At 45.9% G+C, this 16104-nt stretch overlaps 1 protein-coding gene and 1 pseudogene across 3 annotated transcripts in view; both read right to left on the bottom strand.

The window, feature by feature from the left end:
• Window positions 1–16104, bottom strand: part of MBTPS1 (membrane bound transcription factor peptidase, site 1) — a 70591-nt gene that overhangs the window by 1673 nt on the left and 52814 nt on the right. For 2 of the 3 annotated variants that reach the window (XM_069085659.1, XM_069085658.1), the window contains exons 18-22: window positions 13633–13710; window positions 9287–9427; window positions 7145–7276; window positions 6379–6505; window positions 323–453 (exon numbers count right to left, since the gene is read on the bottom strand). In XM_069085659.1, coding sequence (XP_068941760.1) covers window positions 323–453; window positions 6379–6505; window positions 7145–7276; window positions 9287–9427; window positions 13633–13710 — 609 coding nt within the window. The remainder of the gene's footprint in view (window positions 1–322; window positions 454–6378; window positions 6506–7144; window positions 7277–9286; window positions 9428–13632; window positions 13711–16104) is intronic. The other variant, XM_069085660.1, reaches the window with a different exon arrangement.
• LOC138159373 (complement component 1 Q subcomponent-binding protein, mitochondrial pseudogene) lies at window positions 9434–13619 on the bottom strand (annotated as a pseudogene).

Here is a 16104-nt window from a genome sequence, read left to right as displayed (position 1 = left end):
CCCCAAACTGCAGCCCGATAGCCCCAGGTTCTCCTACGACTTAGGGCTCCAGGCAGGAAGAGCTAGTTCCTGATCTGGAACCTCCAGTTTAGAACAGAGGCAGGGGGTGAGGCTCTACCTGCCAAAAGCAAAATCTGCACACCACTAAGGGGGAGCTTTCAAAACAAAGCTGGCCTACACAACGAAGGGAAGGCCCACTTTGGAACTGAATCAAGAGCTTCTCAGGAAGGACAGAAATGATTCTTTTTTGTCATCGCTTGCTCTAACTGTTCTAAATACTATAATTTGGTTCCAGGCAACAATGACCCACTTAAACACTTACCCCCTGGAATGTCCCAAGCCCCGCTTTCTCCAGGAGACAAAGGTCTTACTTGGGGCCGATTGGTTCGAAAACTGGGTAAAGCCATCTTGTCCAGGTCAATCGACAATAACTTTTGATGTTTCCAAAGATTACTGAGGAAAACAGTTTAAAAAACAATGAGCACTTAGCTGGCCCAGGAAACTTTAGCAAATACCTAAAAGCAGCTGTGAGCAGATCTGAGCTGGCTAGCCCCCATATGCAAGTAAACATGCCATTCTGATAACCACCCACATCTGCCTTGCACTTCCCTCACGACAATACTATGAAGGAGGCAGTTTTAAAAAAGTGATCCCCATTTTACAGATGAGGAGACTGATGCTCCAAGAAGGGGAAAGAGTCTGCCTAAGGTTTCATGACTAGGCAGTGTCACAAAGGGATAATAGCTCAGACTTCTAGGCTCCCAGTGCCTTCTTTTCACACATTATACCATTATATTATACTAACGTTAGTACTCCATGGAGAGCCCACATGGCATACCACATCCATCCCCTCTCCTGTCTCCTCTCACTGCCAGGACCCTGCTTCATCACTTCTTGTAGGGGCTGGTCTAACAAGGTCCTCTTTGGTCTTTAACCTCCAATCTACTGTTCATACAGCTGCCAAACTGATCCTGTAGGGCACAGGTCTGGCCATGCCACTGCCCTCCTGGGGCTCCCTCCTGCCTCTAGAAGATGCAGGCCCCCATTTCACACAATTTCTAGCTTTCTTCAAAGCTCAGGGCTATCTGCTACAGGAAGCCTATCCTGATGCCCTGGTCCTACTTCCCTCTTCCCAAAACCACCATGCATAAACTTTGTAGCTAATTATGCAGATAGAATGCAGGCTTCCTGAGGACAGGCTCTTTCATGCTCATCTCCATGCACAGGAGGGCTTAGAAAAGCCTGGATGTATGACTGAAAATCTGCTGGAAGCTTCCAATCCGATGCAGCTTTACTTTTCAGGCACTGGTCTGAGAGCTGGCTCTCAGCAGCACTGGGGCTCCTGATCAGCTGTACCGGGAGCCCACACTGAGCATTTGCAAACAGGGCCCATGTCATGGTAGAGCTTTTGTATTGGAGAAAGGACCCCAGTTAAGAAGGATCACTGTTCAGGGATTCTGACCCCGATGGACCCTTGCCCATCAGAGCATCAGAGTGGGGGGCAGAGCACTGAGGCAGGAGGAAGAGAAGACGATCAGAAAAGCTGCAGATCCTACAATTCAAAGAGGGAAAAGAGAGAAAAACAGGACAGGCGATTCCCTTTTGTTTCCCTGTGGTCTGTTTGTTACTGACTCACATTTGAGATCCATTAGGGTTGACTTGTCACTTTTACTCTGGCTCTAAATAAAAATGACAGAGCTCAGCCAGTTAAGACAAGGACAACCTAAAACTGGGCAGACCTGCATATCCATCTAGGCAGAGGAATGGAAGCCCAGGCTGAGGAGCTACTGCAGGGGGAGACCTCTGAGAAGCCCCTTCTACTTGAGGGAACAGGGTTGTGCTTATTTAGCACAGGGCCTGGCACACAGCTGATACCCAATAAAGGCTTTTCTGATGGCTATTTTAGCTATGACAAATTTGACTTTTAAAGGTACAATTTTATTAAATTGGGGGTTGCTTATGGGATATTCATATGGGGTAATCCATGTAACTGGATACAAATTGGAATGCATGAAATTTGATTAGCTCAACATTCTGGAATTCATTTATTTAGTAATGTCATTTGTAGGCAAAGGAATTATCCATGGCGAATTCCATTATTAATACAGATCCTCTTAATAACCTGACTGGCTGACAATGGACCACACACCATGAAGAGAGGTGGCAGATGTACAGCCGATACTAATCTGGGAGGGTTTTTAAATGCAATCGCACAAAATGCTAAATGAGGAAATATTAGAAAAACGAAGTGTCTGATTCTTGTAACGGCAGAGTATAACTGAGGGCAATGGACCAGCTGTCAGAAGCCCAGCTTTCCAGCTCCCTGGCCATGTGACACCACCCCTCTAACTGTGGAAACGAGGCCTCTCTCAGCACAGATGGCACCAACTCTCAGCCAACAGGTAATGACACCGCCACCTCCTTCTGAACCTTCCATGTCATGGCACCACTTCTGCCTTGACTCAATTACTGGAAAAACTGCTCTCGGGTCAAAGCCAATTCTTGAGAACTGGAGAACCACCGGAGACCTCCCCGAAGCTGACACGGCGTGGTTAATAATGATTCTCGGGTCTGGTCAGTCCGCTGGCTCTGGATCCATCTAACTGCGTGTTGTCTAGCTCACAGCCCCACCTTCTCCACAAGAAAAGCATGAGGAGACTGCCAAGCGCTCTGACGTTGCCTGGATCCACCTCCCTGCCCTCATCACCTACTGATAACCCTCTATGGGCTAGGGATGTGGCTCCGCCTGTTTTGTGTGAAAGGCTCAGTGTGTGCAAACCCCAGACAGAAGCAGAGCTGGAAACTCGTCCAAAGCATGGTCCTGGCGGTTCTCCTGCCTGCCCGAGGCCTAAAGGGCGCAGGGCGTTTCTGGGCAGGGCCACAGAGCCCGAGCGCGGACGTCTGCACTGGCTACAACGCCACGCAGAGCGCGAGCATAGTTAGAAGCAAACACGGGTGATCTGAGCTCAGACCCTTGCCCCACACTTGTTTTCCATGTGCCCTTGACAGCGTTCTCCATCTGAGTAGCACATGGAACAGTCCGAAAGACCCAGATCAGATCATTCTTAGCTACATGACCCGACCAAGTCACTCATCCTCTCAGTCCCTCAGTGTCCTTCTCTGCTGCCCCCTAAGTCCCCTTCCAGCTCTCAATCTCTGACCCTGTGGTCATATGACCAGAATCTGTCTTAAACCCGGCAATACTGCATGGATTTTTCTGGAGTTTACCCAAAATGGGTCACCAGATTTGGGTGGTCTGACTTCACATGCTGAGTTTTAGCTTGATCAAGTTGGACATTTAATTTGGTTTGAATGCTACTATTATGGTAATGCAGGAAGGCCAGGATACCACAGGATTCAGAGGTGGAAAGGACTGTAGATCCCCTCATTTCACATGAGAAAACAGTCTCAGAAATGGAAATGACTATCCAAGATCACTCAGGAAGGAAGTGGCAAAGCAAGGCCTTGAATTTGGACCCCAAAGCTGAAGACGTCTTCACCATACCACAGAGCCTTCCTGTAGGTTTTAAGTGAACAAGATGGGAGATAGTAAGAAGAGGGAAGCTTGGTGGGGGAAAATGAGAGAATTCGACAAGATGGGATACTGATCTGGAAGTGAAAAGCACCGAGTTATGAAAACTTTGGCAAGAGAAGGGCGTGTGAGGGTAACATGACAGATCTTCCAATTTTAACAAATATTTTCTATTGAAGGTACCCTAACTAAAGACAATGAAATGACTGAGAAGCCAAATGTGGTTATTGAATGGGGCCAATGGTCTGATGATGGCAGTGTAAGGACCCCCTGAGGTCAGTGCTTTCCTCTGGGACACCACCATACAGCAAAAAGGAGGCTATAAAAAGCAAGGGGTGGGATGAAAAGCACCTCCTGGGCCAAGGAAGGGAGAGCCAAGGCAGACATCATCAAAGAACAAGCTTGGCCTCAGGGGTGTGTGCAGAAAAGAGGGACAGGGAGCCCTGCCAGCAGGAAAGCACCTGCTTAACAGGTTTAATGCAGTCTGCAGTGTGACCATGAGGTAGAGAGACTGACTTGGATGCTTCCTAGTCACACTTCTCAGGAGCACCCCAGTCTCTCCTGGACCTTCTCTTCTGAAGCTGCTTCCTTGAGTCACTCCTCAGCAGTCTGGTTTGCTCTGGCGTCACAAGGCCCCTACCCAAAGGTTCAGGGCCCAGGGAAAGAGTCGCTAATTTCAGTGCCCCAGAGATAGCCTGTCTGTAATGTGGAGCCCCAAGTACCTGTGTTCATCTTCTAAGTCATTAGGAGTTCCTATTAGGTCGAAATAGCCAAGATACCCAGGTAAGATATGGCCCTTCAAAGGAGGCTGGGCTAAGAATAAAGGAAGAAGGTTGTGAGGGTGGGGCAAATTGAAGAGGAAGAGGGAAAGACAGAGAAAGGAAGGGGCAACGGGATAAGGTCTTAGGGACCAGCCACAGGCACCTCTCATATACTGCTTATTTGAAATGTCTTGTGCCTTGGGTCTGGAGTAACAGCACTCGTGTGTGTGTGTGTGTGTGTGTGTGTGTGTGTTTCTACACAGATCAGTAAGCACACTAGAACAATGTGCATCCCAATGACACACTCAAGGAGTTAAAAGGCACAGGGCCATGCTTAGGGCCTGACAGGGGCTTCCAGATGACATGACATACTCAATGGGCTCACGCCAGGTACAAGCACTTGAAGCACAAAGGTGAGCTTTCCTTTTGCTTGTGGCCAGGCCTCCCCCAACCCCAGGACACCTACAGGACCTTCCACACTCCTCCCAGTCAGGGCCAGGCCTGACCAGGGCTCCGCTCCAAGCTCTATTTTAAAATGGCTCTATTTAGTTGGATCTTGAAGACCTGGTTTTGGATTTTAAGCATTAATATGCCACATTTCAAATTTGACTGGTTTTTCTAGACTTTCCTATAAAATCTGCAAGATAACATTCTTCTAACCTCAATTAATATGTGGCAACTTTACCAATGTGTCCCTTCTTCAGTCAAATATTCAGAATGTGGCATCCAAATGTGAGGAAGAGCCAGAGCGGTGTGGGGTTGCCCCGTGGGAAGAGCTCTGGACCTGGGGTCAGAGGGAGGGCCCACAGTGAGCCCACAAGTAGCTGCCGCGCTCCCATCTCCAACCTGCATGCCTACACCGAGTCACTGAGCAGTTTCTTTAACATGCAGTCTATAAATCAAGCCAGACTAGATGGTCTCCAATGCCAACCAGCCTTAAAGCCATGGCCCTAATATACCATGGACATCACACTCAAGGTTTGAGAAGGTGCTCTGTGTCTTCTTAAACTTCAATGGAGCAAATGGGGAAGATGACTTAGAAATGGAAGCCAGCAGCATCCAGCCTGAGTCTGTATCTTTGTTCAAGGGATACTAACTGAATCACAAGTTCTAAAACATGTACTAACTAGATTTAACAAAACTCTAATTATGCAAAAAAAAAAAAAAAAACAATTTAATGCAGGCTACCAAGAGATAACATTTATCTTGTGATAAAAATTTTCATTTTTATTATAAACTTTAAGTATCAACAAACAAGAATGCTTCAATAGACACAAGAAATGAAATTCATATGAAAACCCCCACTTCTGCTCGGCACCATGTTAGCTGTGCAGTGCATTAAATTCAGTATGGGAGCAACAAGGGTTCTGCCTGCTTGGGTCCCCGTCTTTTCCCACTAAGAGATCTATTTCAGGGGGTCAGAATCAGGAGACTGACTTAAATGAATGACCACATTCTGTGGCAGAAACTAGGACTAAATGATCCAATTAGAATGTCTAAAATCCTCTCCACAGCTGCCAACCTGATATTCTTAAACTTTGCCTAATTCCTCTCCTACTGCCTGTTAGAATCAAATAAAGATCTCTAGGCTGACACATAAAGTCCTTCACAATCTGTCTCCAACCATCTCTCCGGTTTCACATTAGGCCCAAACCCCTTTTGTCCCCAGCCCATTCCAGTTGACCAGACCCATCTTCTGTCCCCTCTTGCACATCTGCCTGCTCACCCCCTCTGTGCCAGGGCTGGCATTCACTCCTTCCTCTTACCTCTTATGATCCCTGGTTTCTGTCAAAGCTCACCTTAAGCATGCCTCTTCAAACATGAGACCCTTCTTTACCTCCTCCCCTCTCCATGGAAATGATTCTGTAGTAGCTGGTACACACTTCCTATTTACTTATTGTGTACATGTGGCATCATGGGCCAAGTAGAATGGATGCTCCTTGAGGGCAGGGACTAATTTGTTTTTCTCTGTGCCTAGCAGAATGTGGAATAAAATCCCACTCTAGCCAAACAAACAGGAAGAGTTTTAAACATCTGGAACAAACCCCAAAAAGTGAAGGGTGGAAGGACAGGAGAAACACCTACCTGGGCGCAGTTTCATTGAGAGGCTGTGGTTTGGCCCAAGACAGGTGAGGGCAGGCAGGAAGAGCTCGGGGTTTCGGATCTCCTAAATGGGCCTCAAGCACCTTTGAATAACGATGTAGATGGTTTCCTGTGGTACGTGCGCACACACACGCACACACGCACGCACGCGCACACACACACACACACACACACACATGAATATTGCTATTAAAATGGAAGGGCAAAAATGAATTTTTTTCCAGTTTTTCAAATCTCTATATTGATGTAACAGATCCTATCACAATCAGGAAGCCTTCTAGGAAACCGTCAAGGATGTGGCCAGTTCTTTATGAAAAAAAGGCTGGTTTTTCATGGGTAGAGATGAATGAGCCCACAAACCACCACCATTATTTGTGTGCTTTCTCTAGCATCACTGCAAGCGTGCCCCTTATGTGAGTCAATGTTTGAAGCTGAGGACTCTGGCAGAGATACCTATCATGATAGGATGCTTTTTTTAAGAGGCTGTGTAGTACAGCTGACTTCTCCATGCTGAGTTATTTGTCTAAGTAGCCTAGTAATAAAAAGTGCAAATGAAAAAAAAAATGCATGAACTGTCTTTGAGACAGTCTGTTCACATTTTTAGGCACTTACATACTGCTGAACACTACCAATCAATGGAACCAACTAGCAGACCAACTTCATGAACTGGTCAGAAAGTCTACTGCAGAAGCCCTGGGTTAAATCTAACCCAATTATCTTCCTTCAAGAGGCTCCATCGATCACTCACCTTCCATCCTTTCTGGAAGAGCAGAGCCTGCTCCATTTGGAGGGCGATGCCTATTTTCAGAATGGCTGAGACTTGGAGGTATCACTCCATAAGAAGTAAACTGAAGGAGAGAATCCAGAAGCCAAAAGCAATCTGTGGGTTAATTAACAGTGATAATCAATAAAACTGTTAAGGAATTAGGTTAAAAAAAAAAGAAATGAAGGCTATCAAAAATATGAGAATATGGGGTTGGGGGGTAGAGAAGCTGAGGAATACAGCTGGACATAATCTGTTCTCCTGACTGAAAATAATTAACCACAGAAAAGGTGAAAGGTAGGTTAAGACTGGACAAACAGTTCAAACACAAATGATCAAAATACCAAAACATACAAAACCGATGATGCCCATAGATAGATATAAACACAAGCACCGGATGTTCATTTTTAATGAAAAGTCACTTGTGGGCCACTGATGCATAAAAGTAAAGAACCATCTGAAGATTCGTCTTCTGGTGCCATTCCAAAGCAACCTCACCTCTAGACCCTTCTCAGGTGAGTTTTAGAGAATGCTTACTGTGACTAAAATACCAATTTGGAAACAGGGAATATGACAAGTAAAATCCCAGTCAGCTCACATCAGAAGAAAACACTCATCAGCTTCTCAGAAGTCTGTCCTAAGCTACTACTAGCCTGCCTTCGTGCCGCGACCGCTTAAACATCCATCCGCCTTCCTTTTCCATTCTCTCTGATTTTTAAAATTTCTCATTACAGGCTATGCAACAGAAAATGATTTGAAAAACTCATGATTCTCTGCAGGTAGAGAGAACCTCTGAGGTCTCTTCCTATTTAGTGTTGGCCAGCCTGAAGTTCTATGATAGAAGAGGACCTTTACAAACCCCTTGCTTTAATCAGAGAGAAGTGTAACTTCTCTACTAGGCTATCATTGTGCCCACGATTACTATACTTCCACCCATTCCCAAGTACTGTTAATGCCAGAATGGCTTTGACCTCAAGGTCACAAGGAAATAAACCACCACGTCCTTTCTCTTCTTAAGGAGCACTTGGGATCATGTGCTCACAGGATTCAAGAGGGCCCAAAATGAGCTTGTAAAAGCTGACACTGGAAATCTCAGTTTAAGTACAAGCTTCTCAGGCATCTGAAAATTTTTAAAAAGACCTTCAGGGGATCTCATCTTGTGAAGAACAACTCTGCAGAAATAAGAAATTAACCTTTTAATCCAAGTGTCACTCAACTCCCACTTGTGATTTTTTTCAAACAGCCCAGTCTTTTTCTAGGGATTCCTATTCATGTCAGAAATTCAAGCACCTCAAGACTGCCTGGGCATACTGGGGTGAGACAGGGCAAGACAAAGCAAAAATGAAGTTTCTTCTTTGGATGTTTTCTAAGTTGATGTTCGGAACTGACACCTTGATACATGGCTTCTGCACTCATAAAACTCTGGATAGGGCAAAACTGAACACATTGTAAATCTCTCTTTTCTAGTGACCAAGAGCAAGTCAAAACTGATTTATATAGTAGTATAGAGAGCGATTTTCTCACAAGTGCCCTGTGCAGTGGTCAGCAAGGCAAATATAACCACCCCTTTTTACAGAGGAGGACACTGAAACTCAGAGAAGTTAATTATCTGCCTCAAAGTCAGTAAGTGTCCATCCCAGAAACATCTTGAACCCACAACTCCTGACTCCCACTTCAGGAGAGCTGCCTGCTCAGCACTCTGTCCATTCCACAAGATGCTAGCGATAGAGCACAGGGGGCCACGATATTTCCAGAGGATACAGTGAGGACAAAAGAGAACACGCCTATAGAGCGACAGGAAGACGAGTTTGCCCCCACACTCACATGCTTCCCAATGACAGTCTTGTCTCTCTGGGCATTCTGGGAGAGCAGGGCCAGAGGAGTGGGCATCTGCGGGTCATGCTACCATAGCTCCACTCTTCCCTGTGGGATGTCTGAGGTAATGGGGGGACATAGAGGTCAGAGGCAGCCTGTGAGGAGCTGGGGAAGGTCCCCAGGGCTCTTTCTGGGGGTGGAGGTCCTACTTGCTGGCAATCTGGACACCAGGACTTAAGATCTGCTGTCTAAGCACATCACTGAAGTCACTAAATCCCACTGTCTTTGCAGGGACCACACAATAGCTCTCACCCTTTTGTCGATGACTATCATCCAAGCAGTTAGAATCTCCATACAGAACTATGCGACCTCCACCTTCTGAAGGAATCTGATAAAGTCCCAAAATAGGGACATTTTCAACAACTGCTGTCTCCTGCTTCAAAACCTCCAGACCTAGGGCAGCAAGGAAAAAGCAGTAATTTAGCAGACTTAAAAAACAAGTGAGGACATTACACTCTCAAGTATTATTATAAGGAAATGAGTTATTTTGTAACTGCTACTTGTCACTTGAGAGCTCATTCATATTGGGAATGTCACAGAGAAATCTGATACCCTAGCAGAAGTGCTGAATTGCTGAATTGAATTTTAGCAAGAAAGTGAGTGCCTTCAATAGCAAATAATTTTAAATGCATACTAACTTCTATTTTCCCTTAAATTGATGGTGGAAATTAAGCCTAAGCCCAGGACTCACCTTCCTCTGATGGTTAAAAAGACCCAAATTGTTCCATCCTCCAAACACAGTGTCATTTTTGTGTGCTGCTGATTTATTGGTTAACAATTTAGATGATTTAAAATTATAAACTGATTTTTAAAATACCACCACCCACCATAAATCTGGACGGCACCGCACAGGACGCCAAAGTCTTTTTGGTTCAGTTCACTTCCTGACTGCCTGCTGAGCCCAGGGCTGAGGGGGAGGCAGGATTCAGAGGGGATATGGCCCCTGCCACCCTGGAGCCGCTAGCCATAGTGCACTATCCATCTCACGGGGATCTAACAGGAGCAAGTGAATGGGAAAATCTAACAGGAGCAAGTGAATGGGAAAATCAACAGGGAAGCTAATGCTCAGAAAGGAAAGGACTTATCCCCCAAATCACGTGGCTAATAAGGGGCCTGGGTGTGATACTAATGGTGCCCCACACACCCTCCGTTCTCTACATTAAAACCTCTACCAGTGGTCATTGAGCTCAAATGGGGCAAATTAGTGAAGAGATCCTGCCCTAGACGTCCACGCCCACCTCAGGACTTGCCCAGCCCTCAGCTGCCCAATCATGTGGCCACCGCATCTCACACACGACTCTTACTGTCCCTTCCCAAGTCTCACCCTCATTCAGGCCACAGCAAGAGCCTTTTACTGGTCTCTTCGTCCATTCTCCTAAAGCCCAGGTTTGACCACATCACTTTCGTCAGTACCTCATTACCAACAAGATCAAATCTAGACTCCTTTGGCATGTAAAGGTCTCCTATCAGTAGCGCTCCTTCCTCTTCCTCCCTTTCCAGTCTTCTCCCATATCCCTTCCTGCCCCTGGCTGGAGGAGCCCACCATGCTGGATCATATGGGATATACCATCTCCCATTTCCACTTCCTCATTCCTGAAATGTACTCTTACTTCACCTTCCCTTCTCAGAATCCCTTGTTTCCTTCAAAACTCTTGGCAAGCTATACCTTTTACCAAAAATTCTACTTTGTGTTTTTTTGGGGGGAGAGGTTCAACAGTTTTATTTCTTGCCATTCTGTAGTGGCATACAAAAATGCCAGCAGACAAAGGAAATAAAGGGTTAGGGAACATAATTGATGCCTGGCGGTACTTCACAGCACAGCGCTTTCTCCATGATGGCTTCTAGAAACGTTCTCTTGGGAGGAAGGGCTCAGGGAGCACAGGAGGGGCCCCACAGCCTCAGGCCTCCCTCCTAACACTTGACAAACCCTTTCAGATCTTCCAGAAAGTTGATGTACTCCTGGTGCTCTAAGACCGTGCTGAGCTCAATCAGTTTGTCTGCGAACGTGTCGTCCACCCCATGGTCAGCCAGGAAGTCCATCAAGTGATACAGGGTCCCGTCCAGGGAATCTATATTGAGTGTGTAGTTTGTATCCTTCCAGTCAGATTCACTGGTGGGCTGAAAGCTAACTTCCCGGATGGAGAAGATGTCCCTCTCATTCTCTTCTTCCTGTCCACCCTCATCCTCTGGATAGTGGCAGTCCAGCACAAGGGCCTTCTTGGTATCGTCCTTCACAACCTCCACCACGAAGTTCAGGGTTGATGTAAGTTCAGCCTCTTGCTGTTCTTGGGTTTTCTGTCCCTCTGGTGGCTCATCATTAAATGTCAGTGGGATACTGCTTTTAATACTGAACGTGACTGTGATCCTCTCACCAGCTAATCTCCAGACTAACTTGGCTTCTGTCCCTTGCACACCCAGTTCCCAATGCCCAGACATCTTGGGGAGGGATTTGTGTTTCTGGATCTTCCTCTCCTCTTTAATTTCATCTGTCAGAAATTCAGCAAAGGCCTTGTCCCCCCCCTCCATGTGGAGACCCTGGTACGTGCATGAGCACAGACCGGGTATGCTCTGGAGTAGCTGCAGAAGGTGGGGGCATGTGGGCCCCTGCCCACTGGCAACTCCTCCTTCCAGGAGGCCTCCAAAGGCGCGGGTGGCATCGGCCATGGCAGGGAGCAACATTGGAAGGTGGCAGGGGTGCAGGGCCCGGGCCACAGGGCACAACAGCAGGGGCAGCAGTAGTGGGGCTGTGACCGACGCATGCAGAGGGGGAGTGGGAACGATGATGGGGACCGGAAGGACAGCAGGGAGTGCAGAGCATGCTGGGGAATCCCCAGGCCAGAAGGGCCAGAAATTCCACTTTATATCATGACCTTGTCTGCAGATATTGTCTCCTCCAATAGAATGTAAGCTATCTGAACGCCAGATCATTTCATTTTTGTGCCTAGGACACCGCAGGCACTTAATAAGCACTTGCTGTTTTTTTCTGAAGGAGGCAGAAGCTATTATTGTTGTGTCTTGAAAAGTGACTATCAAGGATAGCGAATAATAGTAGCACTTTAACTACAGCCCTGTATGTGACAATGCAGTGTTTCAGTTCCCTTCACACAAGAGCTCAGAAAGACACAGAGACTAGGATAGCTTATCGTACTTGAAAGGAATAATAGTAAGAAACAACAAAATTAGGGAAACACAACCACACTGGGCTACCTGGCTTGTCCTGTTCAACGTCGGGATTCCATTTCTGACTCAGCTCAGTTCAAAGACCTAGGTCCTATTCAGGATCCAAAGGCTGGTCAGTTCATCGATAAACATTTATTATGGGCCTACTATGTGCCCGACACTGTGCCAATCACTGGGGATAAAAGACAACATGCTAACAACTACGAACAAAGCAAGCTATATACAGAATAAACAGAAAATAATTACCAGAGGGCAGGCACTAGAATTCACAGGGGCAGAGGAAGGCTGCTTGGAGAAGGTAGGATTTTAGCTGGGAGGTAAAGGAAACCAGGGAGGTCAGTAATCAGGGTGAGAAGGAAGAACATTCCACCCATGGGGGATGGCAAGAAAAAATGCCCGGAACTGAGAGAGGGAGTATCTTATTCAACAGCCAGGAGACCAATGTCACTGGATTGAAGAATATGTATTGGGAGAATAAGGTGTAAGAAGACTGGAAGGTAGGAGCAAAATAGGCTATAAAGGACTTTGAATGCCAACCTGATCCTGGAGCTAACAGGGGACCAGTGGAGGCACTGAGTCATCAGTGACATGATCACTGATCTGTGATTTAGGAACATCACTTTAATGGTTGAACAGAGAGCAGACTGGAGTGGGGAGAAACTTAAGGCAGGTGCACTCACTAGACGGCTAGTGCAACAGGCCAGGCAGGGGGCAATGAGGGCCTGCATCAGGTCAGTCAGACGAGGGCCTCTGGACCTCATTGTTTGTCCTGCCTTCTCGCCGGCTGGGAGCTGAACCCTGCTACTCCTGTGGCCCCTTTCATTAGAACAGGAGCCTCCAGAGTAGAGGAGATGACCCTGTTTTTCTTTGTATCACTAATGCTAAGCAAAGCTGTCGGCACACAACAAGCACTTAATAAATGCTTTCCCATTCTTTCAGAGACAGTCTGATCCTTGCCAAAAGAGTTGAACAAACTACTCTCCATCACAAGGTCATAGATTTGGAACATGAAAAGACTCCATGATAGGCCATCTAGTCAAAGCCCCTCATTTTACATGTGAGGAAATTGAGGCCCAGAGAAATTATGAAATTTGTCTATGATCACACAGGTAAAAGCTACAAAGCAGGATTCGATCCAAACTTGGGTCCAAATTGCCATCCCAAACCTCTTTCTGCTGAACCGAGCTTCCTCCCTTAGCTCCTTGTTGTACCAACTCTGCAGGCTGGGAATGATTTCATATCTGAGGCAATCAAGGTTTATTCTCAACAGTCAGCAGGAAAGGAGGGAGCATGCACTCCTTGCAGCTCGTAGTTCAGGACACTGCACCTCACATTGTCGGAGCTTAAACATACTTGGTGAATGGAAAAAAGAATGAATAAATGAATGTCTAAGAAATCCCATGAACAGCATTCTCTACCTTGGTCCTTGAAGGTCTGCGTGATCACAATGCCATCTTCTGGGAACTTAGCAATACTGCACCCAGATGCATAATACACTGAAAAACAATTGTTTAAGGTTTTTTAAAGGGAATACTGTAAATGATTATTTTTTACCAATTGTTAATCCCATCAGAAGGACCAAAAAGGACAGGAAACCAAAATCAATGTGATATCATCATTTCCATACAAAAAAGTTATAAAAAAAAAAAGTGAAACCTTTGTATATTTAAAAGTGTCTATTACTCTATGTTGTAGTTTTTTCTACTTTTTGGGAAATCTTATCTTTTCAAATCTTTAAAAAACATAGTTATAGTGATTAACCCGTTTAACTCTCAGAATTTACATGCAAACTCCCCCCAAATTTGTCTATTAATTTAATTTTATTCAGAAATGGGAATTACTTCAGAGAGTCACAAAACCTAAGAGCAAGAAGGGTTGTCTTAATCTCCTTTGCTACACCTTCGTCTGGGTCCTCCGCAGTAACTACATATGTGCCCCAGACCTCTATCCCAGGATCTGTTCTCTCCTCCCTCCCGATTATTTCACTTGGTGTCATCAGCCTTCATGGATTCAGTGATCACCCCTACGCAGATGACTCTCAGATCTATGTGTCTAGTTTCTTCTCTCTCCTGAGCTCCAGACTCCCATCTCTAACTGCCTACTGGACATCTCCAGTCAGATGTCTCACATACATCAAAAACTCAACTTAAGCCAAAACTGAATTCATCATCCTTCCCCCAGACCCTCCCCTCTTCCCACTGTCCCTAGTCTTGTTGTGGGCACCACCACAGTCTCAGTCACCCCGGCTTATAAACAGGGCCTCATCATCTACTCCTACCTCCTCTTACCACCCCATATCCAGTCAATTCTACCTTTAAACACCTCTCATGTATGGTCCCTTCTCTCCTCTGATACTGCCACCCAACCTGGCGCCAAGTCCTCATTGTCTCATGTCTGGAATCTGGCCACAGCCTTCTGATGGCTCTCTGCCCCAAAGTTTTCCCCACTCTGGTCCACACTCTACTCAGAAATCCAAGTGATCTTCTAAAAGCACAGATCTGGCCGTGTCACTTTGTCCCCTCCCACCCTTCCCTAACATTTCCTTCAATAAATTCCAGTTACCTCCAGTATCCATTTGGCTTAAAAAATCCTTTATAACTGGCTCCTTCCTACCTTTCCAGTATTCTTATGCCTTATTTCTCTCCAGGTACAATGCAATGACTGACCTTTTTGCTGTACCTTGGAAAAAATACTCCCAACTCCAAGAATTTTCTCTGCCTTCTAGCTCCCTCCCTCTACCTCATGGTCTTCCTACCTGGAGGGCTTCCTTCAAGTTAGTCACAGTCAATAAACATTTATTAAGCACTGTGCTAAGTGCTGGGGATACAAAAAGAGGCAAAAGAGAGCTCCTGCCCTCAAGGAGCTCACGATCGAACAGAGGAAACAATAAAACAAACATGTACAAATGAGCTACATGCAGAATACAGAATAAATGGGAAATAATTGAAAGAGAGAAGACACCAGAATTAAGAGGAGTTGGAAAAGCCTTTCTGTAGTAGATGGTATTTTAGGTGGAACTTAAAGGAAGCCAGGAAAGCCAGTCTGTGGAGATGAGGAGGGAGAACGGGACAGCCAGATAAATGCCTGGAACCACCAAGAGATGGAGCATCTTGTTCATGGAACAGTCAAGAGACCAGATCAACAGGCAGAACAGAGAGGACATGGTAAGGAGTAAGGTATGAGAAGACTGGAAAGGCAGGAGCGGTTTAAGCTATGAAGGGCTCTGAATGTCAGAGGATTCTGCATCAGATCCCAGAAGTGACAAGGAGACCCTGGAGTTTACTGAATGGGTGGGTGACACAATCAGACTTGTGCTTTAGGGAAATCACTTTTTTGGCTGAATGGAGGATGGACTGGAATGGGCAGCTAGTGGCAATACTCCAAGGGTGAGGGGGCAGTATCAGAGGAAAGAAGATAGCTTAGCTGAGAAATACTACAAAGGTGCAACCACCAAACAGGCCTTGACAATGGATAGGATGGGGGAATTTGAAGGATCATAAAGACATGAGGGTGATACATAAATTGAAAGCCAGGGGGTCTTGGGAGGATAGTGTTGTCCTAAACATTAACAGGAAAGTCAGAAAGGGGGGAAGGTTTGGGGGGAAAGATGAATTCAGTTTTGGATGTGCTGAGTTTAAGATGTTCATTGGACATCCAGTTCAAGTGTATGAAAGGCAGTGGGAGATGTGAGATTTACGACTGGCAGAAAGGTGGGGAAAGGAAAGGCAGATTTGAGAATCAACAACATACAGATGATAATTAAATCCAGAGGAGCCAATGAGGTGAAGAAATATAGAGGAATGAAAACGAAAACCCCACCTTCTTCAAGAAGCTAAGCCCTCCTTCTGACACTACCTCCATCTACTGTCTACAGAGTTGTTTACACAGTG

The sequence above is a fragment of the Petaurus breviceps genome, unplaced genomic scaffold (genome assembly GCF_028583685.1).
Source record: "Petaurus breviceps papuanus isolate PSGF00001 unplaced genomic scaffold, PetGlider_PUasm1.0 176, whole genome shotgun sequence".
Lineage (NCBI taxonomy): Eukaryota > Metazoa > Chordata > Mammalia > Diprotodontia > Petauridae > Petaurus > Petaurus breviceps.
This window is presented reverse-complemented; position numbering and strand designations above follow the sequence as displayed.